Here is a 17,434-nt window from a genome sequence, read left to right on the forward strand (position 1 = left end):
GCCGCATGATCTTAATTGCTCCCAGGTGGCCCCGCCAGTACTGGTTTACAGAGCTTCTCCTCCTCTCAGAGGCCGAACCCATACAATTTCGACCAATTCCACGTCTTCTGACCCTTCAGAACGGTCAAATTTGTCATCCGGACCCAGCATCGCTGAGATTAGCGGCATGGCTCCTCAACAGCTTGAATTTGCACACCTAGATATCCCTCCAGACTGCCAAGAGGTTTTGGCCAATGCTCGAGCACCAGCAACTGTTAAAACCTACAAACTAAAGTGGAAGAGGTTTTGCATGTGGTGTCAATCCGTTAATCTCCATCCGATCCACGCAAAGCCGGAACAACTTCTGCCTTTCTTTCTACAATTGGCGAGGTCTGGTCTTTCCCACTCTACTTTGAAGGTGTTCTTGGCTGCAATTTCAAGATTCCGACAGGATGGTACTAACTCTCTCTATTCCAACAGAGTCATCCAACAATTTCTTAAGGGGCTATTTAGGATGTTTCCGCCTATTCGGCATCCGCCTCCTTCTTGGCACCTTAACATAGTGCTTTCACAACTAATGAGGCATCCTTTCGAGCCCATCCACAAGGCGGATCGAACGTTTCTTTCTTGGAAGGTTTCTTTATTATTGGCTCTAACTTCTACAAGAAGGGTTAGTGACCTGCAAGCGTTCACTATTCATCCACCCTTTCTGCAATTCACATCTGATTCTGTGGTGCTGCGCACTAATCCAAAATTTATGCCAAAGGTCCCGACGGATTTCCATCTTAATGAACCCATAGTTTTGAAAACTTTCTTCCCAAATCCGCAAACAGCTGCAGAAAGGGCCTTGCATTCCCTAGACATCAAGAGATGTCTGAAGTTTTACTTACAACGCACAGCACCACTGCGCAAATCGGACCAGCTCTTGGTAGCTTATGGCAGATCACGTCAAGGCCATTCAGTATCAAAGCCAACCATAGCTCGTTGGATCTCAGCTGCAATTTGTTTATGCCATGATCAAGCTGGAAGACCATTACAAGCGACCCCAAGAGCACACTCTACGAGAGCAATCTCGTCATCTACAGCTCTTTTCGCCGGTGTGCCTCTTCACCAGATCTGTAAAGCGGCAACATGGTCCAGCTGCCATACGTTTACCAGACACTACTGTTTGGAAGCTGCAAGTGATGCGGATGGTTCAGTGGGACAAGCTGTTCTACGTAATCTTTTCAAATAAGGTGAGCCTCTGTTCTCCCTCCTCCGCTATGCTGTTATAAGACGCTTTTTGTGATGTGAAATTGTTTTGCATAAATTGAAACACATGTGTATTTCTGTATGGTTATACTGTTTCATAATGTATATGGTCTATATATATATATATATATATATATATATATAAAAAGTGGCGTCTTATGAGCATAAGGTTATGTACTGCTATCTACTCTGATTCAGGCATGTGAATCTATGAAAGACACCCCAAATACTGGAGAAGAACAATAGTTACTTACCTGTAATCTGTGGTTCTCCAGTATTGGTGTCTTTCATAGATTCACATGCAACCCGCCCACCTCCCCTCAGAGGCTTTTTAGGTTATGGTATATTACTTCACTTCTGTGCGAGAAAATCTGACAGCCTGAGCCTCTGAGGAGAACATTCTGGTGGGTGCTGTCGCCTGATTGGCTGCAGTTTGGACTGTATATAATGACAGTGATAGTCATAGCTGTGGAAGTTTTTTCCCTTGTAGCTTAGGCTACTTTACTTCTTGGTTCAGGTTACCAGGGTTTTTTGTTTGGTATATGCATAATTATTGCTTTTTTATGTACCGTGGGACTCCCACTCCGACGACGGGGAATGATTCAGGCATGTGAATCTATGAAAGACACCAATACTGGAGAACCACAGATTACAGGTAAGTAACTATTGTTCATACTAAACATCTCTGGTTTCAGTGAAGTCAGCATGTAGCTGGGGAACTCAAAATGGCTTCCATGTCCACTTGCAATATCTAAGAATCGACTTAGACATCACAAGGGCATATCTGCTCATGCAGATATGTCCACTCATGTAGTATAGTTCACCTTGCCTTTGAGCTGTAAGGCCTGCTGTAGGGGTGGCTTACCTATACAGCATGCAGTGTCTGCAGTTATGGCACACAAGAGATGTGCCATGCGGTGTCTTCCCTTTTATCAGCACCATGGCTCGTAACCTGTAATGTCAGTCTACATGTTGGTGCTGAGGGGTCTTTTAGGGTGGCACAATACATTCTGCAGCCCTTAAAGACCCTTTGTAGCCTCCTTGCCCTAGGTGATGGGTACCATTAACTAGGGATTTACAAGGGGCACTAAAGGTATTGCCAATTGGGGGAACAATTGTATAGTTTCAGGGAAAGTGATCCTGCACTGGGGACCTGGATAGCTGAAACTCGGTGCACTTCTGTCAAAATTTCATCAGATACCAGGCAAAAAGTGGTGGTGGGGGGGAGGGGTGACCATGTCAAAATGGCCACTTTCTTACAGATATTTAAGTGCATCCAGACCCACAAACTCAAAACAAAACGGATACTGCCTCTCTCTCATACTCTGCAACCCAGAGCATACCCAACCCTCAGAAAAGGCATGGTAGTGGCCTTTTAAGGTAATATCCTGTTGCTGACATATGCAAGGCTGTTGCCAGGGGGACCCCACACACTTATGCCAAAACTACAGGCTAACCACCGCTTACAGAGGGTACTGTTTTAAAGACTAAGCAGAGCATGTGTTTCTACATCCACACATTCTATGAACGGAAAATGTTACTTGTCCCGTAAGCATTTGTTCATAGCATGTAGTGCAATAGATGCAAATTCACCCACCCTCCTTCCCGGGACCTGTGTCTCCTCCAGATCGCTTGTTACCTATTTGACACTGCACAATACACATGGCACACCATGCTACGTTCACCGTCACTCCATACATACTCTAACCTGCTGTGCGAAAACAATCTAACATGGAGTCAGTCCACATATTCAACTTCCACTAAAGGAGGAGTCACAATGCATCTTGTTACTCCAAAACCTGCTATGCAGCTGTCAGACCTAAACAGTAGATGGCAGCGCTATGCAGTATATGATAATCTACAGGACTACATACTGCGAACAGATGTTTACAGGACAAGTAACATTTTCCTTTTTTTATGCACATGTAAACGTGCCTGTTATGCTACATTGTAGAGTTGTGTGCTTGGTCTTAAAATTACCAAAAAAATTATTTGTAAATGATAGCTATGGATTTTAAAATTGCCACTAAATGTATTGAGCTTTTTTAACTTTCACTTCCCCTTGTTTTCTTTTAAGGTGTGAACATTGGTGAAATTTTAGATAAACGGTACAATGTGTACGGTTACACCGGCCAGGGTGTCTTCAGTAATGTTGTGCGAGCCAGAGATATGGCCAGAGCAAATCAAGAAGTAGCAGTTAAGATCATCAGAAACAACGAACTTATGTAAGTTAATGATCTTCAGAGATACATTTTTCATCTAATAGCATCCATATTTGAAGCTTCCTTTTCTTTACTTTGACTGTGGTTTGTTCAAAGTTTACCTCATTTTTAATTACACAGTGGTTTGGGTGGTTACAGTGCATTTTTGGTACCCAGATGTACCTTGATTAATGTCTAAATGCATACGAAAACAACTTTCAGGATGTGGAGTGGCAGGGGTCACAACAGGACCGAGATTGATGAGCTGGTAGAGTAGAATATCTGAAAGCCTGATGAGATATGACTGTGGGGAAGAAAATGGTCCCGTTTGAGGGCAACAATATGCAGTACAGTTGGAGCAAATAAGAGCACTGAAGATCTTACAGATTGCTGTAGACGAAAATGTCACCCAATTTAACTAGTGAAGTTCAATAACGACCTAACTAATTTAAAATTGTATTATTCCTGTTGTTCCTCCTTCTCACTGGTTGCAGATGTAGGAAAGTACCCCTTTTTAGGTCTCGCCTGACCCAGCGCATGCGCTGGTCTGGCGAGAATTATTGAGAGGGCTCCAAAAAGTGCTACCAGGCCAGCCTAGAGCTACAGTGCATGTGAGCGGGCGCGCGCACCGCCATTACTTTCACTTTCGCGGCCGCTTTGATGTTTGATCGCGATCGTGATCACTTTCGCTTGTTCCGTTTGTTGTTCCTGTTAGTTTTCTCCATTCTTCCTCCATTCGTGGATTCTGATGGCTTGCTCCCATTCTCCCTCCCTCCGTTATCTGTTGGCTTGTTCCTTTTCCCCACATTCAGCCCCAATCAGGCAGTTTTACTATCTCCTGTCTGTCTCCGGTCACTGTTCTCTTCCCCACTCCGTCCCTCCCTCGGATAGCCGCTGCCAGCCCCTCACGCGCACACACTTCCTTCCAGGAGCCCCTTCTCCCTCCCTGGGTATCGGAAGAGCCTCCGCTCGCAGCCTGCCTGCCACTTTCCTTCCGCTTCGCGCTGCCAGTAGGAAACACACCGGCATCTTGTAAATGTACAAGGAATATTAATAGCCCTGGCTGAGATTGGGTATTTAAGTCTTCTCTTATCAAAAAGAAAGGTCAGATGTCTGGCATGGCTCCGCGCCCACCCAGCGCTCAGAACAGGTGCTGCGTGGAGTTTCATGGCTGCTGTCCCCTACCGAGTTTGGTACTGCCTGCCGACACCCTGCCTGCACGATGTTTCCCCAGCAGACCCATTCACCTCTACCGTTCCAGAGGGAGAGCCTCAGAGGGTGCTTGCGCGACCGTCCACTTCGATTTATCACAATATAAATAACCTTTTGTGCTGAGCTCTTGTGCACACACACCGTGCCAGTTCATATCACACACGTGCACTCCTAAGGAAGTGACAACAGCGCTACATAAATATACGTATTCATCTACCGTGTATTCACTCCTTTGCAGTATCCCTCACTGGCGCACACTTTTCGTCGCTGCTGCAGTCATTCAGTGCTTCCATCATCCACTCGCTCACTGTGAAACCATCTCTCTGCTATGCATGTTCACTCATGTACAGTCACTAATCCATTCATTCTAGCACCTATTCACTGCTGCACTCACTCCTGCTCACCACTTCATTTGTGTACTCATTCACTGCTTCATGCACTTACACATTCTCCCGCTGTTGCACTAGCTGACTGATCCTCTCACTTTATGCTGCGCTCATTCACTCCCATACACCCACATATTCATTCCTGTGCTTGCTCGTTCACTTCTGCTCTCAATCACTCCTGCATGGGCACACATTCACTCCACCACACCTATTAATTACTCTACGCATTCTCTACACTTACACCATACACACTTCAAAATTCACTGCCTCGCTTGTTCGCTTCTGTACTCACACTTTAACTGCTACTGGTTCATTCAGTCATTCACTACTGCAATCATTCACCAAGTGCACTCATTTATTCTGGTAGTTTTTCACTGATGTACTTATCCACCCCTTCACTCACACATTCACATTAATTGCATGCCATAGTCATTCAACCTGTGAACTCATGCATTCATTAATGTCTGCACACTCATTCATCCCTGCATTTCTATCTCGGTGCTACATTCACTTCTGCATGGCTCTTGGGGAAGCCTCATGTCCTGCCGCCTGAGTGCAGCCTGTCAGTGCTTTTCGAATTCCTGCCTGCCCAACTACGACTTCTTCCATTTCTTGAAACCAGAAGGTGCCCCCTGCACCCACCATGCCCCCTCCTAGACAGTAGGAAACATTTACTTTACAGCCGCCAAACTGGCAGCGAGAATTTCCTCCTCCAATCTTCAAGCATTTCTTTCTTTCCTTCCACTGCTTTCTTTCCTCCATCAAACTTCTCACCCTTCACACACTCTGTTCTTATTTTTTTCTTTCTTTTCTTGTTAATTTCTCTCTTTTTCTGCATTTCTTTCTCATTCTGTCCTTTCTCCCATTTTTTTTATCTTTCCTAAATTAGTCCTTTCATCATATCTCCCTTTCCTTCCTTCTTTCACTTCATTTTCAATCTTTTCTCACATTTTTCTTCTTTCAGTTGCCAGTTTGTCCAATTTCCTCACATTTCTCGACTTTTTTTGTTCTTACTTTCCTTTCAGAGGCATGTGTATGTTTTAAAAGCCACAGGATCTCCCCGAGGTGCGCAATTTCCTTAAACTGCATTTCTGCTCGTCCTACATCTGTTTGGGATTCTGTATAATTAATACTTCCTACTTTTCGTAAGCCCTCTCCCCACGGTGGGGAAATGAGCTAAATTTTCTTTACTCTTTGTGTTTATTAAAGAATTCACCTTCAATAACTAATTAGCCAGTGTCCCCCTACTGAAGTAATCAATTAGCCCCCATTTCACATGCACTGCCCCCACTCCTCATCTTGGTGTTGTCCAGATTCAGGACTCTTACTATTCACCCTTCACTCCATTCCTCATAGAGGTCTGTTTGCTGTTGTCTTCTCATTTGCACAAGATAAGTACATGTATGTGTGTGTGTGTGTGTGTGTGTGTGTGTGTGTGTGTGTGTGTGTGTATATATATATATATCTCCTACTGGGGGTTGCCAGCAGGTAGTTATATTTACGACCTCATAGCCAATAGGTCTCGCTTTTGGGACCGTATTAGTATTTAGTTATGCATCAACTGTTGCAAGGCTAAACACTTATAAGGTCCCAAAGGCGAGACCTATTGGCTATGCCAATGCTTGTTCTCATGGTCACCATCCACTTTTTGCCACTGGTACTGATGTTTTTTGACTGATGTGCACCGGGTCCCTGCTAACCAGGTTCCAATGGCAGCCATTTTTTCCCTAAAGACAAGGTGAAATGGTCTAATTGTGATCCAATCAGCACACATTTTAGCACCCCTGTATTCCCCTAGTAAATGGTACCCCTGGTACCTAGAGCATGGGTATTAAAGAGTGTCCCTAAGGTCTGCAGTAAGTATTATGCCATCCTAAGGTACCCCATAAGAATTGCATGCAGACCGCCATTGCAGTCTGCTTGACATGGTGCAAACCATGTGTGAAAACACGACATGACACACTCGCTGTGTGGTGCCATGTCAAAGTCACTGCATATAATATATGTGTCCCCCCTACAGCAGGCGTTATAGCCCTATATTACATGTAAGGACATATCTGCATGAGTAGATGTGCCCCTGTGCTGTCTAGTTTTATTACTAGATGGTACAAGGGAATAGGGAAGCAATCTTAAGTATATGTACTGGACATAGGTCATTACGAGCTCCCCAGCTACATGATGGCTTTACTGAAACCTATGGTGTTTGGTATCAAACACCTTGTCTTAATAATTCTGTACTGTTGCCAATACTAGATTTATTAAGATATGCACCCAGAGGGCATCTTAGAGGTGCCCCCTGAAAAACCTACCTGTATCTAATATGCTGGCTGACTGGTATCGTCCAGCCAGCTACCAGGTTTCTGACCCCCTGCAGGTGAAAGCCCATGCTTCCTGAGGCCAGAAACAGTGCCTGCTCCGGCGAAAAAATTTCACACGTCCTCTAGCAGGATGCCCTTGCTGCCTTTGATATGCAACCCAAGCTTCCCCTAGACTTAGGCGATGCCACCCAAACCATGAGGCTCGTTTGGTACCAGCACAGGAGGGAAATTAGCTATACAAGTAGACATGTTGTACCTTCAGGCTAGTCACACCCCTACGACGGGCTACCTGATGTGTTCCACGAACAAAGGGGTCCACCATCTTGTTTTTGGTGGAATTAAGAGCTCTGGGACAGGGTTATGCCCACTCCCCACAGGAAGTGGTCATATAGTGGGTGTAGTGAATCCAGGGATAAGTAGCCCATTGACTACTACCCTTATCTCCCCTAAAATTCTGTATTTAGGTGGCTCCCTGACACCAGGAACTCAGATTCATATGCCTGCAGAAGAAGAACAAAGAAGAACTGAAGACATGAAAACTGTGGACCAGCATCTACCTTGGCACAAAACCTTCCTGACTGCTACTCTCACGATAATCACCGACACCGACTCATCCTGAAGCAGAGCAGCCTTCCCAAACCCTTGGAATTCTACCCCGCACGTATTTCGACCCCTCAGCATCTCCCTTGAAGTGGAGGAGCCACTCCCTCAACAGCAGGCACTGAGCGCAGTTGCCTGGTACACCGGTCTGTTGACCCTCTGGCCCACCGAGGGAGCAGCACCCCGGGTGGAGGTCTTAGCGCTCCAGGAGACCAGATCCATCTCCCTGTCAAGTTCGGAGACGCCAGGACCCCTAGGAGCCACCCTGCACCAATATCATAGGTACCGGAGCGAGTTGTAAGCACAAGGGCTTGTTTCTATTCAGTCGAAACACCACCACCGCCAAAACTTACCTACACGTTGAGGGATTCCAAGAGGCCAGACACAGAGAGTGGTCTGCTGTGTCTCATTTCCCTCTTCTGCAGGAACACCGAGAACCGTGAGAGCCTCTAACTTACCGACCCACCAGAAAAAACACCTCTGCATCCGAGCTCCACAGCCTGGACTCTCGTAAACCGACAATGTCTCTGTGGCCTTGAGACCCTCAAGAGCCGAGACCCCCTTTGGTTCATCTGGACTAGTCCTCCTTTCACCCCTTGCAGCATTTTTCTTACAGGTACTTTTCCCATTGATTTTAACGTGTAGTGTTTGAGGCTACTGCCACGTAAAGCATCTCTGGACCCGGACACCATAGGGCGGGTAAACTTGAACTATTGGTTCTTTCTTGGTCCTTGGCCCCTACTTACCTTAATTCCAGGAGAACAGTCCCGTAACTCTGTCTATGCAGTGTATGTTTCTCCCAAAAGATAACATTACTGCATACGAGGCTCATGCCTCAAACCTGACAACTGACATTTTCTACTGTTTTTACTGTAAAATGTGATAACGTTGAAAGTGCTTACCTGATTCCTATAATCTAGGTGTCTAAAATTATACTTTCTTTTTCTTTTTTTTTCTAAATTGATCTTGCATTTCTTCTCGAGCGTGTTTCTCATTTATTGACTCTGGTTATACAACAAATGTTTAACATTACCCTCAGATAAGCCTAAACTGCACACCCACACTACCACAAAAGAGATCATTTGGGATTATTAGTTTAAACCCTGTAAAACAAAAAGGGTCGTCTGGACTTTCTACATAGTGTACCTCATGTCGGTTCACGACATAAAAAGCCAGCTTCCTACAGCAGATGCCTGTTCAGTATGGAGGATTGGAAAATAACTTGTACAAAATATACAGTGGCCTTTTTGGTGCCAGTAGGGCCACAGTTTGTGTTGTGCAAGGCATACCCAAGCCCATGAATAACATGACTCTGCCTTTTGTTTTAAAGAAAAGAAAAAACTTCTTAATAAGATCCAGGGAACTTCTTCTTGCGAACTCAGTTTTTGGCATCTACACTGTTTGCTGATACAACTTCTTGCTAATGGAGTTGTATACATTTGGCCTTTTTAGTTTATTGGGTAAAAAAGCCACCTTCTTAAACTTTTAGAATCAGACTAGCTATTGTTGTTTGTTAACATTTATGAGGCGGTTGCTCAGATGTGTTGGGATCCAAGAAGCATATAACAAAGTTCTTATAATTTCCAGGTCCTGTGTCACACATAGCATTAGTCACTGTTCCTGTCTAATGGGAAACTGCATTGGATACTCAGCTTAACCTTAATTTATATACATTTTAATATGCTAATCAACTTAAAAATATTACCTTTTCAAATTGTCTTTTTAGACCTTTGTCTTTTCCCCACTTCTGGATTCCTTATGCAACTATTGTGTACTGTGGTAGCACAATTCCTCTTGTAGCACACACTTGATTGTCCCAGGATGAGCTGTTTATCACCAATTGTACACTTGTTTCCCCATGAATCTCCTATGGTCTGCACTTTGAAACCAACTATTGTCTTTAAGCTTCATAGAACCTAGGTATAAGTAGTGTAATACTCATAAATGTGATAAAAGTAGACTATCATCAAAGTCAATGTGAAATTAATTGGCGCATTTAAACACTTGTTTAGGTTATAAATCTAATGTGGCCTGTAATACAAGGAGCTCACACTTTGGTAATTGACACAACACCTTTAGGAATTCAAGAAGCTGCTAGACTTCCCATCTCACAGTGACATGGAAGTGAGGCAGTTAGTTCTTTATGGCTTACTACAGAAGGATCCACAAACAGTGCAGACTTTTATAGGATGGAAAACCACCAATGTTATTGGCTTTTTTCAACGTTTTTTAAGGTTTACTTACATTTTCCATCAGGAACTGAAGTGTTATTTCCTGACTTTATTCCTGCCATGCTTTTCGCTTCACTTCTCCATGTTGGCTCACTTTGGCAATTGTCCAACGACAAACACGTGTGCATTGTTTTCTAGATTCCCACTCCATGATGAGGGGAGAAAATCTATTTCTGGCAAAATGTAGGTAGCTTGGACAGAGAGAATGTTTGCCTCAGGTTGAAGCAGGTACGTTTGAAATTTGATGTCGAGGATGTCAGGAACTTTCCATTGGCTTCTGATGCCTCATTTTGTTCAGGTATTTGTCAAAGTCAGAGACATCTGAGAGAACTACACTCGGATCTCTTTAGCGAGATGCCAACCAATAGTGAGGTCGGATCCTGCAGAAGTATCTTGCACGTCTCCCACCTGCTCCTAAACATCAATTCGCCCATTCCATCAGCAGAGGACGATTCATTATAACCCAGAGTTCAAGAGGGTTCACCTCCTTCCAGAATGCCTACTACTCTAATTTCAACAATGGTAGTACAATTCCAGTGCCTCACTCGTTACCAAGAAGACTTGATAATGATGAATAGAGAAAGAAAGAGCTAGCTGTCACCACTTACCAACGCTGGAAAAGGATCACCACTCATCATTTGAGGAAAAGAGAGTCTCCTAGTTTTGAAGATCCAGGATGCTTACTCCTCGAAGAGATACCACTTCCCCATTAAATATGAGTTCTATATTAGCCAGATCACCAACATCTCCACCTTCTAGTGCTTTACCAGGGACTCATGATGTCTCACTCCATGAGGTTACTAATATTATCAAGGAATCATCAGCTATTATGTTTGAACCTTCTGTCATGTTTGAAACTTTACTTACGAAACCACAGGCTAAGCCATTGGTAGGTCTGGTCCCAGGATTACCTCTAAGCATTATGTTGCTCTGCACTCCATCCGACTAGTAGACGGATGGCTGGAGAAATATGGCAGGAATATTAGTTCCTCTATGCTGATAGCCACAGAGCTTTCTGATTCCCTGGAATGTTTAAGATATTTGCATCCCAGTAATGACATAAGGGTATTTATTGAAATTTTGAACTTGGATGATGGTTACGCCTCACAAGGGAATCCATGCATCAGCAGATTTAGCAGCTGGTTCATGGTTTATCTATGAAACAGTCCTCATGGTTAAGACTAACATCCTTAACACCCTAGGTGAGCAAAATATCATCACATGCCTGTGTAGGAAGCTGGCTCTTTATATAGCGGACCAAAACGGGGTACACTGTGTAAAGAGTCCAGGCAAACCTCAATTGGTTTACAGAGGGCAAATGATCTTTTTGTGGTAATGTGGATGAGCAGTTAGGCTTATCAGAGTGTAGTTCTAAGCATATGTAGTAAACACAGAGGCAATAAATAAGACACACACTCAAGAATAATTCTGAGACAATTTAGAAAAATAACTTGTATTTTTATATACATTTTGATAGCAAGAACTTCATTATCAAGTAAGTCCTTTTTTACTTATGATTTTTTACAGGTAAGTAAATAGTTCAATTAAATGCGTCTTTACGCAGCAGTGCTTCCCTATAGGAGAAAAAGCATATGTTGCATACAGTTATTTGCGATCGGTTTCTGGAAGTCTCCTTCGGTACTTAAGGTTGTAGGGGGCCAAAGTACCACCAGCAGTTACTCGTTACCTGTCCTGAGAAGTCCAGGTGCAGAAGTGCTGGTCGGGTTGGTAGTTGTGCACGATATGCTGGTGGAAAGAAGGGGGGCCACTTAGAAACAGGCTTCAGAGTGGAACTTGGGAACAAGTCCAGGAGCACCAAACAGGGAAATCGGGGCACAACCGGTTTGTCAATATACGAGGTCGGGTGCAGAGTAGAAAGGTCAGCAGGGCTCTGTGCATCCTAGGGAATTGCTGTTGTCTTTCTTTGCCGGTTGAGGGTGCAAAATCCGGCCAGCTGGGCCACTGTGGAAGTGGGTCTCTGCAATCCGGATTGGACTCTCAATGGCGCGGTTTCCTGCAAGGGGTCCAGTACCCCTGGTATTGGTCCTTTGTGGCTCTGGTTGGTCCTAGTGTCCCTCACTTGGTGCGGGGACAGATCTGACCTTCAGGAGCACAGAGTCCTCTTCCTAGGAGGCTACTGTATCGGGCTGGCTGGGGAGCAGCAACTCAGTAGACCGGACTTTGTGGTTTGGGTGCCTGCGAAATGCAGGGGAGTAGCTCCTCTACTCCAAGGGAGATTGCAGCCAGTTTGTGAAGGGCTGGCAGTCTCCCAGGGTTTTTGGCACCTGGTCAGCTGCAGTACGATACACTGGTCACGATTGTAGAGACTTGTACAGACAGATAGGGTTTGGTGCCAAATGTCCACAGCAGTCTTCAGTTCTTGCGATTCTTCTGTAAAAAAGTGGCTCTGTATATACTGTTCCCAAATAGGTACAGTGTGCACAGAGTCCCCCGTCCCCAAAGGTTTGGCAGAGGCTAAAGTTAGATATAACCTTACTCTCTAAAGTGGTAGCTTTGTCGAGCAGTAAGGCAGTATCAGAGGACAGTGTACACACTCAGTCAGCAAATGGTCTCACACACTCAAGAACTGAACTCTAGGCCAATGGTTTGTATATAAAAATATAAGGTTGTTTTATTTTAGAACCAACAATAGGTATCAAAATATACTTTCTCAGAATGAGACACTTTAGTTAAATACTTTTCAATAGGCAATAGACTTTTGAATGCAATAGTTACAGTTGTTGCAATAGGCAACACAATTTCAAACACAATATAACATTGAGCTCAAAGGGAATTTCTAGTTAAAGGTAATTGATTACTTTTTGGATTACTTTTCTTACCACAGGACTGGATCCTAGATTCAGTCTTGGGACATCTCCTGTAAACAGTTGAGTAAAAATGTTTTGGTTACAGTTGTGATTTTTAAGGAATATTATTGTATTTTAAAAGTTGACAGAAACTTTTTCACATAGACTCACCAATGTTATCCTATGGGAGGAATTTCACTCAGCAGGTAAGTAGGGTTATCGTTACTTTTTCTTACTCAGTGTTGCATCCTGGATACAGCACTGGTGCATCTCCTTTAAACAGTTGAAAGAATACGTTTTTGTTATATGGGCAATTTTTAACGAATATTTGTAAGTTTCAAAAATGGACACTTTTAGAAGAATTTCTGGCAAAAACCAGGCAATGTTATCCTATGGAGGAAAAGCAAGTTAGTGGCAAGTACGGTTGTAATTACTTTTAAGTGTCAGTGCTGGGCATCAAGATCCAGCACGGGGATCTCTCCTGATAGCAGGTGAGTAAATTTGTGTTCGAGGCATATGAGCTGCAGAGTCACACACTGAGGATAAGATCGCCATCTGGTGTTGGGCTCGGATGATTGCAGGTTGTTGTTGTCTTCGGAAGAAGCCTTTGGTCACGAGGTTGGTGACTCCTCCCCTGGACAACAGTGCGCATGGGCATCCACTCCATCGTCAGATTGTTTTTTTCCGCCATTGGGTTCGGATGAACTTTTTTCCGCTCCAGCAGAAAACTTCTAGCAATCAATTTAACTCCTTAATCTTCATTCCATCGACTTCGAAATCAACTCGGACCGGTTCCGGAAGCGGCTGATGGACAGGACACCCTTCAAAAAATGCCCCCAGTGTGGAGCGAAGTTCCCCCACAGTGACCACCACGAGGTTTGTAACCTCTGCCTGTCGCCGGAACACAACGAGTCCACCTGTCCAGCTTGTGCCGCTTTCCGTTCGAAGAAGACCCTCCGGGACCGAAGAGCTCGACGCCATATTATGGCCAAACCAGCTCCAGAACCGGAGGACATCTTTGCTCAAGATGTTCCCGAAGACGACACCGAAGATCTCGAGATCGTGTCCGAGGCCGACGATTCCGATGACCTCATCACTCCAGGGCAGCGTGTGAGTACCACCCCCCCTGCCCCTGCCCCATCCAAAAAGACAGTGGTCAAGACTCCGCCAGCTGGGCCCAGTCGCGACCGGAAATCCTCTTCAGAAGCCCCGCCCTCGGGCCCGGCTCCGAAGACATCTAAGCCTGTAGGTGGCTCGGGCTCGAGCAAACCTCATGTGATTGTGCCTTTAACACCCTCGGCACCGAAAAAACCACTGTCGGCACCGAAACAGGCTTCGAGACCGAAATCTCCTTCGGCACTGAAACGTTCCTCGGCACCGAAGTCTCCACCGGCGCCGAAACGTTCTTCGACATCGATGCCTAAAAGTCCCTCGGCACCGAAACAAACATCGACACCGAAACATACATCGGCACCGAAAACTCCATCGGCTCCGAAAAATCCATCGGAACTGAAACATCCTTCGGCACCGAAAACATCATCGGCACCGAAAACTACGTCCACACCAAAAACAGCTCATAAAGACCCGAAGCGGGCGTCGCCGCCACCTTCGGAGCCAGATGAACTTTTTCGACCAGATCCTACTCAAAAGCGGATCTACATCAATCCTAACACTGGACATGTGACTGCCATCCCATATAAAAAACGGAAGCTGGACACTACACCTCCCCCAGCTCCCATACGGAAAAAGGACTGTGCCACTTCACCACTTCGTCCTTCTTCTCCTGTTTTACCTTCTAACCCGTCCCCCCCTCCTCCTCCTGTTTCTCCTTTACCTTTACCACCTCCCTATCATTCACCTCCTCCACAGGATGATAATGATGACTTAGGGGGAGGGGCGGACCCTGATTTATTTAATGATCCTGTTGATCCAACCGACCCGTTTACTTTTCCAGACACAGCACCGGTAGATGACTGGTCTTATCCAATGCCTGACATGCCTGACCCCACTACCTACCCCTCCAAGCCCTCCCCTCCTGATGACCACCTAGGGTTTGGCCAACTAATAAATAGGGCAGCAACGTTCCATGGTGTCACTATGCACACGGACCCCCTTGAGGAGGATTTTCTCCTCGATACCTTTGAGCAGTCACAAAAAACTGTTCATATACTTCCCATGATTAAAGGGGTTATAAAGCATGCCACTGACGTCTTTAAAGACCCTGTTCGAGCGAGGGTTCTCAACCCCCGCATCGAAAAAAAGTACCGACCAGCCCCGCAGGACCCTGCATACATTAAAGCCCAGCTCCCTTTAGACTCCTTGGTCATATCAAATGCCAGGAAGCGCGTTAACTCACAGACAACTGGAGAAACGCCCCCCCCCAGACAAGGAGTCTAAGCTTTTAGAGGCCTCAGGCAAACGAGTCGCCGCACAGGCGGCGAACCACTGGCGTATTGCCAATACCCAGGCCCTGTTAGCTCGGTATGACAGGGCACATTATGACCAACTTGAGGACCTTATGCAACATCTGCCTGAACCCTTTAAGTCCCAGGCCACTGACCTCATTCAAGAAGGCAAATTAATATCTAATGCCTCCATTAAATGCGCCTTAGATGCGGCAGACACTGCTTCTAGGGCGGTCAATACTAGCGTCTTACTCAGACGACATGCCTGGCTCCGTATTTCCGGTTTTAAACCGGAGGTTCAAACCGCAATTCTGGCTCAACCTTACAACCAAGAGCAGTTTTTTGGCCCTGCAGTGGATACTGCATTAGAAAAAATGAAGAAGGATAATGAAACTGCCAAGTCTATGGGAGCACTGCAGTCTCCTCAAAACCGGGGTTCCTTTCGTCGCTCCTTTTATAGAGGAGGCTCCAAAAACACATCAACTGAGACCACGTCCACCTTTAAAAATTCTGGACAAACATCCCCTAACAGAGGTTATTTCCGGGGAGGTTATAGGGGAAACAATAACAAAGGCCGAGGGCGGGGCAATAACAACAACACCCGCACCTCCCCAGCCACCAAACAGTGACTTGCCACCACTCCCCCCAGACCATTCCACTCCGGTCGGGGGGCGACTCCAACAATTCCTACCTGTCTGGACTTCCATCACCACAGACAGATGGGTAAGGCAAATTATCCAGTCTGGCTACTGCCTCGAACTCATACAATCCCCCCCAAACATACCACCCAAACAACGCCCAATGTCCTCACATCATCTCTCTCTCCTCAAACAAGAAGTTCAATCCCTGTTACAAAAACATGCGATAGAACCAGTCCCCCTTCAACATCAGGGAAAAGGGGTATATTCTCTATACTTCCTCATTCCCAAAAAGGACAAAACACTAAGGCCCATACTGGATCTCAGACTACTAAACCAGTATATACATTCGGATCATTTTCATATGACCACTCTCCAACAAGTCCTCCCACTCCTACAACAGGGAGACTTCCTTGCCACATTAGACCTCAAGGACGCATACTTTCACATCCCTATGCATCCCGCTCACAGAAAATATCTACGATTTGTGGTAGATGGGCAACACTATCAATTTACAGTTCTCCCATTCGGAGTAACAACAGCACCCAGAGTGTTCACCAAGTGCTTAGCAGTCGTGGCAGCGCACCTCAGAAGACAACAGATCCATGTCTTCCCCTATCTGGACGATTGGCTCATAAAAGCCAATACATACCAAAAATGCGTTCTCCACACTCATCGCACGATTCAAACTCTCCACGATTTGGGATTCACTATCAACTACCCCAAATCCCACCTACAACCTTCCCACTTACATCAGTATCTAGGAGCAACCATAGATACATCCAAGGCCATTGCTTATCCCAGCACTGCCAGGATAGCCAGTATACAAAATCTCATCTCTCAATTTCAAACTCATCCATCTCTTCCAGCAAGAGTGTTCATGCAGCTCCTAGGCATGATGGCGTCATGCATCTCCATAGTCCCACACGCACGACTTCAAATGCGTCCCTTACAGGAATGTTTAGCACAACAGTGGAACCAAGCTCACGGACAACTTACCGATCTGGTGTTGGTGGACAGTCGCTCACTTCGCTCACTGAAATGGTGGAACACCATCAACCTGTCCAAAGGGCGACCGTTCTTAGAGCCTCTTCCACAAGTTGTGCTAACTACCGACGCATCTCTCACGGGGTGGGGAGCCCACCTCCTTCACCATACCACTCAGGGCAGATGGACCAGTCAACAAAAACTGCTCCACATCAACCACCTGGAACTCTTAGCAGTGTTCCTAGCACTAAAATCCTTTCAAGTTCACCTAAAGAACAAAACTGTCCTCATACGCACAGACAACATGACGACAATGTATTATATACAGAAACAGGGAGGGACACACTCTCCCCAACTGTCCCAACTGGCACAGCAAATCTGGAGATGGGCAATTCCCCAAAACATCTATCTGTTAGCAG

General features: G+C 45.4%; 1 protein-coding gene across 16 annotated transcripts in view; it reads left to right on the forward strand.

The window, feature by feature from the left end:
* PRP4K (pre-mRNA processing factor kinase PRP4K) overlaps positions 1-17,434 on the forward strand; it is a 632,535-nt gene that overhangs the window by 325,406 nt on the left and 289,695 nt on the right. For all 16 annotated transcript variants that reach the window (XR_014962111.1, XR_014962103.1, XR_014962108.1 and 13 more), the window contains exon 9: positions 3,308-3,455. Coding sequence is in view for 1 of the 16 variants with exons in the window: in XM_085607184.1 (XP_085463310.1) it covers positions 3,308-3,455 (148 nt within the window). In the remaining 15 variants the exon portion in view is untranslated. The remainder of the gene's footprint in view (positions 1-3,307; positions 3,456-17,434) is intronic.

Source organism: Triturus cristatus, chromosome 5_2 (assembly GCF_964204655.1).
Source record: "Triturus cristatus chromosome 5_2, aTriCri1.1, whole genome shotgun sequence".
Taxonomy (NCBI): domain Eukaryota; kingdom Metazoa; phylum Chordata; class Amphibia; order Caudata; family Salamandridae; genus Triturus; species Triturus cristatus.